The following is a 15,753-nucleotide window of genomic DNA, read 5'->3' as shown; positions in this document are numbered from 1 at the left end:
TTATCCAGTTTACTTTCCATTAGTCAGCACCTATTGAAACATTTTGCGGTGTGCGTCAGATCATGCTTTTCACCATCCTCTCATAACCCCAAAAAACTGTTTATAGTTTCAAAATATGTTTTAAACTACAGTATCATGTCAATCTCATGGTGTGTCAATCCTTGCATCTACACTGGGGACTAAAGATAGGAGGGAGAGGGTGGATAAAGTTGTCTGCCCGTGTACCAAATGTGTTGCTACATCTGACATATCACAAGTTCTACCAAGTTCTCCAAACAATTCACAAGTTGTGTCACTTCTTGTTGTGGCTTAGACTGAAACTGACATGGTTAGACCCATGTTGGAAATCAGAGTGGTGCAAGGTTTGAAGTGCATGCTCTTATTGATCTATTTAGGCAGAAATGTTGTTCATTAGAACTAGTGTTTCTCTACTGCTCAAATGAGTCAACTTCACAAGTATGACAAAATAATCTGACACTTTATGACCTCAAAAAAAAGTATCATTGGATGAAAGTAATTTAATCACTCTACCTATATTACATCTAAATAAATCAAGTAAAATCAATTTGTCTTGTGTTATTTGAACACCACATAGATTTGTGGGTGAAATGTCATGTTAATATTTACATTCAACTAATTTGCCTTTGGATTTATTTTATTTGTTTACTTCGTCTCGTCAAATTAATTTCAGTTTAGTTTACATTGGTCAAACACTTCAGTACAACAACATTCAGCCTTGTTGTATGAACTAGAATAGGTTCTGTTATACTAATGTTAATCTTATGTTTCAATTAGTGTTGTTTTCATTGCTAGTAAGCATTCAGTGTAATTCAATTACTAAAGATCCACTAACATACATAAAAAAGGACAACATGCAAAAACATTTGATTTAATATTTGGCTTTAACATACAGCTGCCAAGATCCCTATTCTTCTCGGCTTTCTCCCCTTTAACCATCTCATGCTAAACTTCCCTTTAGTTATATTAGCAGGCCTCAATTTACCTCCATGCCACCCGAGAATACAAACCAACAGTCCTAATTGCAACCACACTGTTCTGAAGGATGGTTGACGCAAACTTCAAAGCTAAGAGACCAAGAGGATTAAATGAGTTGAGTAAATAACAGGTACATTTTAGAACCTTTCCACACACAGCAATGCATGTAGGAGACGAAAGAACTTCCAAAGCAATGTTCACTCAGTCGAGAAGGATTACGCAACTAGAGACACTCTGACCTCCTGTGGACCTAACATTACACCAGATCTTTACCATCATTATCTCTACAGTCTTTTTTACACATCTCCACAATATGTCAGTTACTACTGGCATATTGTCATTTTTAACTTCATTACTGACTAAAACAGTAAGTGACTAAATTCCTTCCGGCACTCAATGAAACGCACCAATTAAACCAATTTTCGCCAAGACTCATTTTGTTTGTGTCAAATATTAACCATATAATTATGCAATTGGGAATGCTGTATTCACTTCCAAATCCTACGCGTAGTGGCTTCAAGAAAACAGAGTTTACAAATAGTCTTGCAAAATGTGTGCACTTTTGTCCTTTAAGGTTAAAGTTCAACAATTTTTTCCAACTTTGTAACAAATACATGTAGAATATTTTGCCAACAAAATAATCAAGGCTCATTAAGAAAACAGCCTTAAAACAATGTTTCAGGATTTGAGCATGACTGTCATTTCAAGTTTTAAAATTCTAAGTGCAACAATTAAACTTCTTAAAACACATTTATAAAAATGCAGTAAATTATACATTGGAGCCTACAAAATATACTTGGCCTAAATAAAAACAAAGTTTACAAATCACCCAGAAAGATGTGTGCACGACTGCAACAATATGCATTTTAACACCGTTTTAAAACAAATTAAATCACGGGTAGTGAAGAATTACTGTAATGTTGCGTGTGCAATTGTGTTTGCCATGTTGATAAAATGCTTTTAAAAAAAAAATCCTTGTAAATACAAATACTACATTTTAAGGAGGCTATAACCATTAATGATGTATTCTTCCTATTTAACATGTGTTCAACAACACTGCTCTGTGTCTGCTCCACCCACACACAAACAAACGTAGGAGACGTTTCAACCTATGAGACAACAATCTTAGTCTCATTCCTTTGAGCAAACTAAATGAAATAGTCCTTTTGAACATTTTTATGAGCTCAAATTTTAAACATTCAAAGTTAAACATAAAAAAAAAATCTGCATTGCAGAACTGCAAAATCTGCATATCAGTCTTCTTCAAGCTTCTGGAGTGAGCTTGTTTTTTTGGGGGGGGGAATTGTGACAACCTCTGCACGTCCAGATTTAGAACAATCTTCTGCAGGACTTCAAAAGTGTATTTGAGTTCTGGTGGGTAGCTTAGGTCCAAACAGTATATCAGTCCAAACAACAGAGCACAAGCCATCGCAATGTTCCCCAAACCACCGAGGGCCTCCACACCAATGTCCTCTGGGTCATCTCCAGGCTCCACACCCTCCTTCTGTATGACATACACTCCCATTACAGTTAGCTCCATGGAAGTGTTGGACTCAAGGTCTGTGTTCTGTGGAGTAAAATCTGACAAATACATTTTCCGAGTCTAGACAAAGTGTGGCAAGGCAAGGCAAAGTTAAATATGCTGATTGCTGAGCATAAAATTGTCAATTGTAAAACAAACATAATTTTCTTCATAAAATTGTCAACAAATTAAGTCTGTACAAAGTAATACAGATACATACATTATATTTTTTTTAAAACAGTACAACATGAAATATAAGGTTGGACATCCCAGTGAGCACTGAAAGCATTCATTGGAGAACTAGGGAAGGAATTAACATCAGTGTATGTAGTAACTCACCAGATATTCCGTCACAAGTTTCTAATGGTCTTCGTTCAGGAAGGTGCTCAAGGACTTGATGACACATGCTCGTCTTGTATGTAATTGGGTCATCCTGAGGGGGAAAAAGGGAACCCATTCTGACAATATTCAGCATTTTAGGCAGCAGTTTGAAAAAAAGAACTCTGCAGTCTTGATAGCAAACTGCAAGTTTTGAGCAAGGTTATTGGTGTGGTAGACAATACTTAGGTCTCTGGAGCCCAAAAGACTAGTACTCAACATCTACACAAGATCTCAACCAAATCAAAACACGAAATGAGGCAACCCCACACACACAGGGTGGTTTTTCATTCTGACCAAAAAGTTCACCATGTGAGTTTACCAATTACCTCATATCTGGCTGAAGCAGATGTAATCAGTATAATCACATGATTAAGTGTTTTGATTAAGTGAAAACCTGCATACCTCTTGGCACATTTGCCTACCATATGTATAGAGAATTATGCTCACGCAATTGTAATGACAGGGGCATAAAAAGCATTTTATAATCATAACCACTTTAATACAAACCTTGGAGATGGCCAACCATGAGATGTTATTCTTCCAGCCGCTCCACCTTTGCGTCAAAAGATCTCCTTCATGCGTGGAGAGTACCGATCGAGCTCAGCAAAATAATGTAGATAGAGGTACAGTTGATATGCGCATGAACTCCTTAGAAAAACGTAGCAATTTGATACGAAAGTTTGGTTTTATCTTCCCATTTGTACTCAATCGGCCTCACGCAATACCACAGACTTTCTCAGTAAAAAAAGTAATTGGTGGAAATGCACATGAAAATTGTTCTCTGCTTTGATTGTTGCCTCTGATTATTGGTCCACTTGTTACAGAGGATAATCAGAGGCAACAATCATTCCCACATTTCCTGTGGGTCAGAAGTATACATACACTCAATTAGTATTTGGTAGCATTGCCTCTAAATTGTTTAACTTGGGGTCGAACGTTTTGGGTAGCCTTCCACAACAAGTTGGGTGAATTTTGGCACATTCCTCCTGACAGAGCCGGTGTAACTGAGTCAGGTTTGTAGGCCTCCTTGCTCGCACACGCCTTTTCAGTTCTGCCCACAAATTCTCTATAGGATTGAGGTCAGGGCTTTGTGATGGCCACTCCAATACCTTGATATTGTTGTCCTTAAGCCATTTTGCCACAACTTTTGAAGTATGCTTGGCGTCATTGTCCGTTTGGAAGACCCATTTGCGGCCAAGCTTTAACTTCCTAACTGATATCTTGAGATTTTGCTTCAATATATCCACATCATTTTCCTCCCTCATCTATTTAGTGACATGCACCAGTCCCTCCTGCAGCAAAGCACCCTCACAACATGATGCTGCCACCACCATCCCAACCGTGAAGCATGGGGTTCTTCGGCTTGCAAGCGTCACCCTTTTTCCTTCAAACATAACGATGGTCATTATGGTCAAACAGTTCCATTTTTGTTTCATCAGACCAGAGGACATTTCTCCAAAAAGTATGATCTTTGTCCCCATGTGCAGTTGCAAACCGTAGTCTGGCTTTTTTATGGCGGTTTTGGAGCAGTGGCTTCTTCCTTGCCTTTTAGGTTGTGTCGATATAGGACTCGTTTTACTGTGGATATAGATATGTTTTTGCCGGTTTCCTCCAGCATCTTCACAAGGTCCTTTGCTTTTGTTCTGGGATCGAGTTGCACTTTTTGCACCAGAGTACGTCCATCTCTAGGAGACAGAACGCGTCTCCTTCCTAAGCGGTATGACGGCTACGTGGTCCCATGGTGTTTATACTTGCGTACTACTGTTTGTATAGATGAACGTGGTACCATCAGGCGTTTTGCTCCCAAGGAAAAACTAATTTTAATGACTCCAAACTAAGTGTATGTAAACTTCTGACTTCAACTGTATGCACAGATAATGTTGGCTTCTTCCATAATGATGTAGTTTATAATGTTAAGTATTTGTACCTACTACCCTCCCTGGTGACACGTTTGCAATGCCACATATGTCACTGAAATGAAAAAAAAGAATATGCATTAGCAAATGACAAAAATAAATATACCGTATTTCCTCAAATACAAAATAAAGTAGATAAATATTTTGTTAACATGGCATTTCAGCTTAATCATTAAAACGCAAGTGTAAATATGATAACAGATAATAATAATAAAGACAAAAATATTAACTCATCATGTATTGTCGAGGAGGTGCATACAAAATCTCAGAGCACGAGGAAACTGCTTTATTTTGTGATGTATCTGGTAAAAATAGATATTTAAAAAAGTTTATACAACAGAAGTAATATTTATATTGTGAATAAGTTTTGCAATATCTATAATTACATACACTGAAATGTGAAGACTGTTACTCAACCATATATATATATATATATAAGGACCAGAGAGCAGAAAAACAACATGCAATATTTCACCTAATTAAATAGATTAAATATTTAAATTTTTAAAAACATTTTTTTTTTAAGGCCAAATATGATTTCCATGACAGACCAATGAAGACCAAATACAAAGGAAAATATCCTACTGATGAGCTAATGTGATGTTACAGAGGCAGAAAAAGGTCCTCTGGTTAAGCTATTTAGCCTGGCTCCTAGCTGAAAAACTTGAAGCGCCATCACAAGGCACCGGTAGAGACACGCAGTCATACATGAACATTTATTTATTAGGCAGAAAACGCAACATATGAGCCCGCGGATACGCGCAATAACGTAAACACCCCCTGAGAAATGTCTCAAATGTCGAATAACTATTTATCACTCACCCTATTGAACTAAATAAATTCATGTAGATATGTCTGAATTACTTACCCTTAATATCAAGGATGCCAAACGATTAGGTGAAAGTACTCTTGCAAGTCCTGGTTATTCGTCCATGAAACGTCCCACTCCTACGAACTTTTTGTGCATCCGGTGGGTTTGGAGCATGCTCAATAGCTAACCATATCAGAGTCGTTGTTTTGAGGGACCTCATTCTCATTGGATTGACATGAATTAATTTAATTCATCAGGATTTTCTTTGAGTCATGTACAACAAACAATGAACATAAACACGATTAATTAATTTAATGCAAACATATTTCTAGTTTGCTAATCAAACACATGCCCCAGTTGATTTTTTAGAGTGGGAAATTGGGGCTCCTCTGAACCAAAGCAGAAGTAGCCTACGTGTACTGCAAGAGAAACCAAAAATCTAGTTAATCATGAAAACATTACCAATTTATTTATGCATGAGAAAGCTCACGGAAGCAATATAATTTAGGATTTCACCAACGGTGGTCAGCTTGAAGGGAGATAGGGTAGACTAGATTAGTCCCTTTGGCGATCTATGGATACACAGACAGTACAGGCTATACAGACCCAGATTTAGCAACCAAATAATGTGGGTTTTGTTGAGGACAAATAGCAAGGGTGAAAGGACTTGTTACGGTTAGGGGGGTTGGTTATGGGTAGGGTTAGAGTTATGGGTTGGCATGCCAGTCACATCCCTTTTGTCGCACCTGCAGAGGACGACTTCAGACATCAGATCTTTGTGGCCTGCTTCCCGCTTGGGCTACTTCCAGTTCCTCCGTGAGGCGAAGGCGTACAGGAAGGGGTCCAGGCAGCTGTTGACAAATGTGAAGCTCCGGACGACACGTGCTGCCGCGCTCCTGTGGCGCAGCAGCACTGCCGACGCCTCTGGCCGGGAAGCCCGCAGCACCATGCCGGCAATGTCCACCATGTTGACAATGTGCACGGGGACCCAGAGGACAAAGAAGGCGACCAGCACACTGGTGACCAGCCGCGTCAACCTGGCGCTGTTGAACAGCGCCGTCTGGTTCACCCGCCGGTGGAGGCAGCAGTAGGACGTGACCAGCACAAAGAATGGGACCACAAACCCCAGAAAGGTCTCCAAAATGAGGACCGCTACTCTTTCAGCATCGGATTCACTGTGTCTCCGGCACTTGAGCTCGCCATCACCCACATAGCGAGTGGTCACGGCGGGGGCAGTCAGGGCGCAGGCGAGCCCCCACAGGGCCAGGACCAGCGCCGCCTTCCCCTTGCGCCCCAGCCGGTTCCACATTTGCGGGTATAACACCTGGAGATAGCGCTGGACACCGAGTAGAGTGACCGTTAGCACGTTCGCGTACAGGCTGAGGTAGAGCAGGAAGGTGGCTAGCTTGCAGGTGGCACTGCCCAGAGTCCAGCCGTGCAGGAGAGAATAAATCCACATGGGCACAGTGGCCAGGCATAAGATGTCAGAGGACGCCAGGTTCAGTATGAGGCACAGGGTAAAGTTGGGGCGTCGGGACGAGCCGCGCAGGATGAACAACAGGACAGCTATGTTACCAGGGAGGCCCAACGCACAGCACAACCCCAGGACGATGCTCGAAATCAGGCGGCCCGAATCCGGGGGGGTGGGGTCCAAGCTGGAGGTGTTGGAGGAGTTGAGGTTGTCCATAGTCGGTGAAAGATAATTGATCTAATAGCTATCTGGAAGACAGACTTTAGACATCTAATTCTATGTCTCTCGTTTTTGAAATCCTCGCAAGTTTCTCTTCTCTTGATCTCTTGTCATGGTGATATGAAACGCGATAGGGGTTAACTGCTTCTGGCCATCTTCCTCCGAATGAGCTGTGGGTGTGTGGTTAACAGATACTTTCCATTTTGTCATTCAGGCTGGAGCGAACCCGATTCTCACAAATAGACACGACAGAGAAGATTGTGTCAAGCTATAGGCAAAACATCGAACGCCGCTTGTAGATGTAAGGGGCCGGCCACAGATCTTTAAATATGTTTTGCCCCCATTAAATGATTCTTAACGTTAATGATTTTAACTTGTTTAAATGATTTTAACTGTTTTACAGAGATTAATGCGTAATGGATTTAATCCATCTCGGTGTTGCTGGTGCTTAAAGGAACAGCTTTTTCTTGTCTGTCCGTGAATTTATGTCCATACTTCAATGCTGCCAGCTAGTGACATGAATAGAAAAACTACATTTCAAACATAATTGCACTTTTAATTTCCTCACTGCCACAGATTCTAGCATACATTTACCATGATTGCCATCTTATGTTATCCCAATATGGGAAACTATTGACAACTGGACATTTGTATGATTAACATTTATGTGTACACACACTTCCATTCTTGTGGTTTATTATTTTTGGGGGAATTATATTATCACTGCATTGTTGGGAAAGAGATCAAAGTAAAAATGTCACTAATGTTTTACACCTGTTGTATCCTGTGCACATGGCGAATAAACTCTGAAACTTGAGGGGGAAGTGACTATCAGTTCTCATATGTAGCCTACCATATTCTCCCTTCATTGACCTTTTCTTATTCTATCACCCTATTTTCTCTCTTATTTCATAAGGACTTAGTTTCACTGTCCAACTATTATCTTTTGTCAATTAAAACCTCAATGTTCTATCGTAACAGTTCTCCGTCACCATCTCAAACAGCGAGTCCATTGTTTCCAACCAGAATCCCCAATCCTTATCAAGTCTAAGTGAGTCTGTATGATCTCGAGTTGATCCTCTGGTGACTATACAATGTGGACGGGTGGGTCTGTCAATTCCAGTCGCGGTCCATCGAGACCCATCTATTCGGATGGTATGGAGTGTGCAGAATCGTTCTGGGCTAACAATGCAGAAGACGGAAAAGAGAAAATTACTCTTGTGGATGTCAGTCAATCGATCGTCGCATCATGCCTCTGCTATCGTCACGGTAACAGCGAACCAGGAGGCCGAGTTGCTCCCGATACTCCTGAAAGTCGGCCAGCTCAGTACCCCGGGAGAGGAAGCTGCAGCGTGGTGCCAGCGCCCTGGACCCCCCGCCCCCGCAGCTCCAACAGCCACGGGCCCAGGGACGGAGACGAGTGCAGGCAGGTGTGCACCCGGAGGAGGAGACTAGGGGACCTCGCTGTGGAAGAGAATGAAATAATGTTAGAGGGAAGGACCTGCCAATAATGAGAGACTGTTGGGTACAAGCATAGTGAGGCATAAAAATAGATTGTTTAGTGATAGATATGATAGATATTGTGAGGCAGAGATCTGGGCACAGTGAGAGAAATATAACTGACTGACGGGGAGAAAGACAAAGGGTTGAATGTCCACATACAAATCACTTGTGTAGCCAGACAACATGGCGTTTACTATTATACTACTACCAAATGTAAAACATTTGCCCCCCAATCCCCCTTCCCTGATACATGTGTAAATATTGTACTATACATTTTGCCTTCCCGTATTATACAAAAATATTTGTATATATATATATATTTCATTCTACTGAGCCATTTACGTTATGTTCATATTGGTATATTTTATAATTGTTGTTGCATTGTCGAGAAGGAACCTGCAAGTAAGCATTTCATTGGAAAGTGTACGCCATGTGTATCCTGTACATAGCACTAATAAAACTTGATAGCAGAAACAGAGGCATGGACCGAGTCAGAGACAGACTTCGATAAGAGCAGACAGAGATCCGGAGAGTGAGAGATACGGGACAAACCACAGATAAATGGACCAGAAACATCAAGATTAGATTTACTCACAGTTGGGGGGAGGGGCCTGACTCTGCAGAAAGCCCTGGGGACCCAGGGACTGGCTGAAAATCTGTGGGAAGGGCGGGGTCAGTTTACTGGGGCTTGATACAAGCTGGACCGAACTGCACAGGGGAGAAAGAAATTGTAAATTGCGATTTTCCTGGTTTAAAATCAGCAGGATTGGTTCGGTGTAGGCTATCAAAATACTACAGTAGTGTGTGTTTAATGCGTGCATGTGGCCATGTCTCCGAGCCTGCCTGTATGCGAGTGTGTGACATTGTCCGTGCTGGTGTGTGTGTGTGTGTTTGAATACATGTGGTATTGTATGGGAGTGTGTATGTGAGATTGACACTCACCAAGGCGTAGTGGGCATTGATGTAGGAGGCTAGCACGTCTTCACTACAATCAAGGCTATGCAGCGGGGTGGGCGGCTGCATCCCTGGTCTCAGCTGGCTGGAGATGGGACCGCAACGTTACAGCAACGCACATTAACATCAGCAACATTTCCACACACCTTCAGAACCATTGAATACATCTGCAACAATGTTAATTCAACCTTTGAAAAACGCTGACAAAAATCACTTTTCTGATACACATCCGGAGTGGTATTGGCGTTTTGCATCTAAAACTCTAAACCCTATGTGTTGGAATACCCAGATGTACATATCACAGGAGGTTGGTGGCACCTTAATTGGGGTGAATGGGCTTGTGGTAATGGCTGGAGTGGAATTGGTGGAATGGTATCAAATACAAACACATGGTCTCCTAATGTTTGATGCCATTCCATTCGCTCCGTTCCAGCCATCATTATGAGCCGTCCTCCCTCAGCGGCCTCCACTGGTACACATAGGCCTCCATGCCCCAGAAATACACTTGCAGTCGACAGAGTAACGCAATAGTAACATAACAGCCATGTTCTTTGACTCACCTAACCAGACTCTGCAACTCTAAACCCTTGAGCAGCTTGTGTGCAGCTTCGGTCAATCATGGCCTGCTCGGGGCAAGCCGATAGGGGTTTCCACAGCAAGTCACCCAGGGTGTCAGGGAGAGAGCTGCCCTGCGCCATAGGAAAGGGGAGGGCTCCGTACGCAGCCACCACCTGAGAAACATACACACACGCACGCGCACACACACACACACACACCTCGGTCATGTTCATTAGGCACCAAACGGAAGAGAACAGACTAAAACCCGAATGTCTCACACACACACAGTAAACCTGATAAATGTATAGTAGGCTATGTGGGGAAGACATAATGGTTATCTTGTGTCCTGGACGATCCCTTCAAATGGTTTCTTTGAGGGGGATAACTGAAGCCAACCAGTACTTGTACCTGATTTGTTTTTTTTTAACTAACCAGATTAGTCTCATTGGGATACAGTATTTTCTGACATACAGTAGAGACCTGGTCAAAGAAAGCACCCAGCACTCTCCTTTCTCCCGGACACGGCTAGTGCTTCGGCAAATTCCCACATGGAGGCGCTGTTGTACCTCAGCCGGTAGGGCACAGTGAGGGAGTCCAGGGCCAGAGCCAGCACAGAGCTGGAGTGGTACCAGAGCGACGGATGGAGGAGACAAAAAGACAAATTTCTGGGGTTGTCGGACATCTTAGGGGTGGCATACAAACAAAAATTCCTCTCAAGCAACAAGGGGAGAGAGCGATGTCAATCATTTGCACTACAGCTCAATCGAGTCTATATACACTACATGACCAAAAGTATGTGCACACCTGCTCATCGAACATCTCATTCCAAAATTAATATGGAGTTGTTCCATCCTTTTCAGCTATAACAGCCTCCACTCTTCTGGGAAGGCTTTCCACTAGATGTTGGAACCTTGCTGCGCGGACTTGCTTCCATTCAGCCACAAGAGCATTATTGACGTCAGGCACGAATGTTGGGCCATTAGGCCTGGCTCGCAGTCGGCGTTCCAATTCATCCCAAAGGTGTTCGATAGGGTCAGGGTTTTGTGCAGGCCAGTCAAGTTCATCCACACCGATCTCAAACCATTTCTGTATGGGCCTCACTTTGGCCACAGGGACATTGTCATGTTGAAAATGGAAAGGGCCTTCCCCAAACTGTTGTCACAAAGTTGGAAGCACAGAATTCTCTAGAATGTCATTGTATGCTGTAGCATTAAGATTTCCTTTCACTAAGGGGCCTAGTCCGAACCATGAATAATAGCCCCAGGCCATTATTCCTAATCCACCAAACTTTACAGTTGGCGCTATGCATTGGGGCAGGTAGCATTTCCCCCGTCATCCGTCAAACTCAGATTAGTCCGTCGGACTTCGATGGTGAAATGTGATTCATCACTCCATAGAAGGTGTTTCCACTGTTCCAGTCCAGTGGTGGCGAGCTTTACACCACTCCAGCTGACGCTTGGCAATGCACATTGAAATCTTAGGCTTGTGTGCAGCTGCTCGGCCATGGAAACCTATTTCATACAGCTCCCGACGAACAGTTCTTGTGCTGACGTTGCTTCCAGAGGCAGTTTGGAACTCAGTAGTGTGTGCGATTTGTACGCGCTTCCAACATTCGGTGGTCCCATTCTGTGAGCTTGTGTGGCCTACCACTTCGTGGCTGAGCCGTTATTGCTCCTAGAAGTTTCCACTTCACAATAACAGCACTTACAGGTGCAGCTCTAGCAGGGCAGAAATTCAACAAACTGACTTGTTGTAAAGGTGGTATCCTATGATGGTGCCACATTGAAAGTCACTGAGTTTTTCAGTAAGGCCATTCTACTGCCATTGTTTGTCTATGGAAATAGCATGGCTGTGTGCTCAATTTTATACACCTGTCAGCAACGGGTGTGGCTGAAATAGCCGAATCCACTAATTTGTTTGGGGTTTTAGGCTGGATTTCTGTACAGCACTTTGTGACATCAGCTGATGTAAGAAGGGCTTTATAAATAAGTTTGATTGATGATAGATGAGAGAAAGAGAGTGGTGTCTGTCTGAATCATGCCGTAGTTGAGGTGGGGGAAGGAGGGGGGTTGGGCGGGAACTGCCTGAAAATACACTGCAAACAACCTCCCTCTTGTCACTCACTGTGTCTGGGTGACTAACAGGTGCAAGTTCCCAGCTCAAGATGCCCCGTCCCCCATAGGAGTCCTGCAGCATCTCAGTGACCTTTGAACCCAGGCCGGAGAAGCCATCGGCCAGGTCACACAGCACCTGGAACCCCTGGGAGGGAGAGGGATGGCAGAAGGAAGGGAGAAAGGAGAGATGACAAACTGATGAAAATCAATCATTCAAGGAGTGATTGTACCAAATGGGGCCTTTGTAAAGACCAAAGTATATTTGGGTGGATATGGATCTTTTTAGATATTCCAGTCTTGTACTTTTGCAGAATGAGGGTTGGTGATAACCCATAATGGAGAGTCATGGTAGAGGATCACCAGTCAGTTACCTGTAGGTAGCCCTCTATGAAGAAGTGTATTCTGTCCTCTAGATCCTCCAGCACTGAGCCCTGAAGCAGAGCCTCCCCCTGGCCAAACACTTCCAGATTGTGGGCCTCCCTAGCGACACAATGCCAAAATGAAGTTATTTTCCTAAGAATTCCAAGTTAGTTCTGCTGTGGTATATGGGAAACGCACTCTGTGTGGACATCATTGGACAGGAAAAGGCGCACCGCTCGCTTACCAATACATTGTTTTATTAGACAAGATTAAAAGACCTTCTTCAGAATAATCACAAAAGGAATGGACAAGTTCATATAGGGCATGGGGAAGACAATTAGGTAGAAAACTCTCTTCAGCTGGTGGTGCTAATGGGAGACAGCCTGGTAGACCATACAGGTTGGTACTCAGGCTGTGGTCAATGTTGCCACCTAGTGCGTAACTCCAACGTAAAATAAGCAGCACAGGCAGCGAATCACATAGATCACATTGCGAGAATTACAATGGATGGTACTGTAGATTTTTATGTCTCGACCCGGTCATACGTGTGGTGTACTGGTGTAACGGATGTGAAACGGCTAGCTTAGTTAGCGGTACGCGCTAAATAGCGTTTCAATCGGTGACGCCACTTGCTCTGAGACCTTGAAGTAGTAGTTCCCCTTGCTCTGCAAGGGCCGCGGCTTTTGTGGAGCGATGGGTAACGAAGAGTTGTTGATGTTGAGGGTCCCTGGTTCGCGCCCGGGTATGGGCGAGGGGACGGTCTAAAGTTATACTGTTACACTGGCATTGAGTACAATTGCCACACCTGTTGTTGCCGGGGGAATATGCAGGAGGCTGGTCTTGTTTGCGCCTTGGCTGATGTCTGATTGGACAACACTGTCTTCAATGTTTTTAGCTCTACGGTAGGCGACCCGTACTCTGTGTAAAATAATTGGAATCGACACAGCCACACAATATGACTAAGAAAGGCACTGAGAATAATGTAGCGTATGTAATATTTCAAGTCCATTATCTGTTCTCCACCTCGTCAACTCTTTGGGTGTGCATCTTTGGCTGTTACTATTTGTGTCTGTTACTATTTGCTCTCACCCATCGTTGTTGTACTCGTGGATGACAGATTGTGTGAGGGTGCAGGTGGCTCCTCAAGAAGTCTGACCATACCCTCACAGCAGGCCGCTGTTCACCGTCTCCATGGCAACCGCCCCTACACAGGAAACTCGGTTCGGTGAAAAGGAAGTGTGTCAGTGACAGAAAACCGCTCGTTTCTTGGTCTGATCCTCTTTGACCACATTTCTGGTCATACATATATTACACCCATAATAGTATGCTAACTTATAAATCACCTATTTTTTGTTGCCACAGAGCACCTGCACTGTGGCAAAATGCTTAGTTTTTCGACCCTTACCGGAACAGTGAGGTACTGGAGTTGGGTCCAAATCAACCTCAGCCAATATCTCCCCCTTCTGGACATAAAATTAACTGTCAGAATGAGACACTTGAATGAGAATTGTTATGCCTGGTCCAACAACAACTCCAATTTTCTTGCACTGAGCCCCAAACCTTTGGTGTTTGAAGAACAGCAATTATTGGACCAGTGTAAGTAATATGGAGGCGGCTCCACCTAGCCTTCCAACGGGATACAGGGAGTTTCGGCAATATTGTTTACACCTATCTGGTTCCTTCAGACATGCAATCGGCTAAGGGGTTAAAGGCTTATGGATGTTTTTGGGCTATCTTAGTTTTTTTAAACGTTAGGAAAGAGACGTAGTGTGCATGGTGTTTGTGTGTCATACGTCTAGCTTGTCCAGGTCTGGGAGCAAGGAGTCATTTGTTGGCAGGCTCTCTTTGGGCATCATTACATTGCCCTCCCTGCAAAGAACAGTTATTTACTTCATACACATAGACAAGGTTTGAGGGAAACACACACACACACACACACAGGCAGGCAGGCACACACACAAACAGACAGACGCACCACGTGAGAGCGGTGGGATCCTTCCCAGGCTCATAGAGACTCCCCTCCTGTCTTTTTTCTCTCTCTCCTTGTTGTGTTAGCTAGCTACATGGAATGTTGTAATCTACACTGAACAAAAATATAAACACAACATGTACAGTGTTGGTTTCATGAGCTGAAATAAAAGATCCTCATGATTTTCCATTTGCACAAAAAGCTTATTTCGCTCAAATTTTGTGCACAAATTTGTTTACATCCCTGTCAGTGAGCATTTCGCCTTTGGCAAGATAATCCATCCACCTGACAGGTGTGGCATATCAAGAAGCTGATTAAACAGCATGATCATTACACAGGTGCACCTTGTGCTGGGGGTCAAAAGGCCACTCTAAAATGTGTAGTTTTTTCACACAACACAATGCCACAGATGTCTCAAGTTTTGAAGGAGGGTGCAATTGGCATGTTGACTGCAGGAATGTCCACCAGAGCTGTTGCCAGAGAATTAAATGTTAATTTCTCTACCATAGTCATTTTAGATAATTTGACAGGACATCCAACCGGCCTCACAACCGCAGACCACGTGTATGGTGTCGTGTCGACAAGCGGTTTGCTGATGTCAACGTTGTGAACAGAGTGCCCCATGTTGGCAATTTGGTTACGGTATGGGCAGGCATAAACTATAGACAACAAACACAATTGCACTTTATCGATGACAATTTGAATGCACAAAAATGTGGCATCAATAGAATAGTGAATTTATAGTTATGTCTTGCTCTTGCTGTCTATAACATTAGCTGGCTGTCAATGGTTGTTGCAGTCAACTGTGGGCCACACCCTCTCCTCGCTCACTTTCGCTGCACCCTCTGCTTTGTGCACCAAAACACCACTCTTCTCCGTATTGTTAGCATGGCTATTTCAGCTTGAATGTACGATAGCTAGCCACAACTATTGACATTGCTAGCTAGCTAGCTAGCTAACCACGTACTGCACTTGTGAT

The 15,753-nt window shown here is 43.3% G+C and overlaps 1 protein-coding gene, 1 long non-coding RNA gene and 1 pseudogene across 2 annotated transcripts; all 3 read right to left on the bottom strand.

Moving 5' to 3' along the window:
• Positions 1 to 873: 873 nt before the first annotated feature.
• LOC110496936 (uncharacterized) lies at positions 874 to 4,832 on the bottom strand. The gene is made up of 2 exons (XR_016488202.1): positions 3,407 to 4,832; positions 874 to 2,951 (listed from the first exon to the last, which is right to left on the bottom strand). It is a non-coding gene; the product is annotated as an uncharacterized LOC110496936 (long non-coding RNA).
• A 1,019-nt stretch (positions 4,833 to 5,851) lies between these two features.
• Positions 5,852 to 8,772, bottom strand: LOC149975554 (leukotriene B4 receptor 1-like). Its single transcript, XM_090206812.1, has one exon. It carries the CDS (start codon positions 7,311 to 7,313, stop codon positions 6,426 to 6,428), a length of 888 nt encoding a protein of 295 aa, XP_090062938.1. The 5' UTR covers positions 7,314 to 8,772; the 3' UTR covers positions 5,852 to 6,425.
• Positions 8,773 to 10,333: 1,561 nt separating this feature from the next.
• Positions 10,334 to 14,110, bottom strand: LOC110496823 (protein misato homolog 1-like; annotated as a pseudogene).
• Between the last annotated feature and the right edge of the window lie 1,643 nt (positions 14,111 to 15,753).

This window comes from Oncorhynchus mykiss, chromosome 18, assembly GCF_057628025.1.
Source record: "Oncorhynchus mykiss isolate SJ-2025 chromosome 18, ASM5762802v1, whole genome shotgun sequence".
Classification (NCBI taxonomy): Eukaryota; Metazoa; Chordata; class Actinopteri; order Salmoniformes; family Salmonidae; genus Oncorhynchus; species Oncorhynchus mykiss.
This window is presented reverse-complemented; position numbering and strand designations above follow the sequence as displayed.